This window comes from Apaloderma vittatum, unplaced genomic scaffold (assembly GCF_000703405.1).
Source record: "Apaloderma vittatum isolate BGI_N311 unplaced genomic scaffold, ASM70340v1 scaffold16830, whole genome shotgun sequence".
Taxonomy (NCBI): domain Eukaryota; kingdom Metazoa; phylum Chordata; class Aves; order Trogoniformes; family Trogonidae; genus Apaloderma; species Apaloderma vittatum.
In genome coordinates, this window is record NW_009695179.1 from 1 (window position 1) to 662 (window position 662).

The window sequence follows — 662 nt, forward strand, 5'->3', positions numbered from 1 at the left end:
TGGGGACACACAGGGTCTTGTCCGTGGACGCCACGTTTGCCCCGAGAGACCCCCAAGCTCCCGGCCAGTTTGGGCACCCTGTCGCGGTCCCTGTCGAGAAACAAGAAGAAGCGAAAAGCAGGTGGAAGGAAGGAAACTTCAATGTCTACCTCAGCGATTTGATCCCCGTAGACCGAGCCATAGCAGACACCAGGCCTGCCGGGTAAGATGTGATTCCCCTGCGCAAACACCTGCCCCTCGTGCCTGGGAACCCGCGCGGTGGCTCCCGGGGAGGGACGCTGGTCACCCCAGCACCTCCTCTGCCTGAGGAACCCACTGGGCTTCGGAAGCCTCCGCAGGAGGCAAAGCCACGTGCTGAGCGCTGGCGTCTTCCAACCAAAGAGATTCTGTGATTCTTTAATTAAATGAGCACACACAGGCCTGAAGTCGAGGCGGCCTGGGAACGCTCCTGGGAGCGATCCCTCATGTGGACCGATGGCACAGCAGCTCCGGATGGTGCCCTCTCTGCGGGGCAGCCTGGGGCACTCGGGGCTCTGAGCGTGCACAGAGAGGGATGCGGGGTTTTTATTTGGGAAACTGTCACTCACTTACAGCTGTCCCTTCGAAACGCGTAGCTGATATTGCAAACCTCAGTATTGCACTTCCAAAAAAAAAAAAAAAAA

General features: G+C 58.2%; 1 protein-coding gene across 1 annotated transcript in view; it reads left to right on the plus strand.

Annotated features, from left to right (window-relative positions):
* Positions 1 to 8: 8 nt before the first annotated feature.
* Positions 9 to 662, plus strand: part of GALNT5 (polypeptide N-acetylgalactosaminyltransferase 5) — a gene marked incomplete at its 5' end in the record, with an annotated part of 11555 nt that continues 10901 nt past the window's right edge. Inside the window, 1 exon segment of the mRNA XM_009870360.1 lies at positions 9 to 202. Coding sequence (XP_009868662.1) covers positions 9 to 202 — 194 coding nt within the window.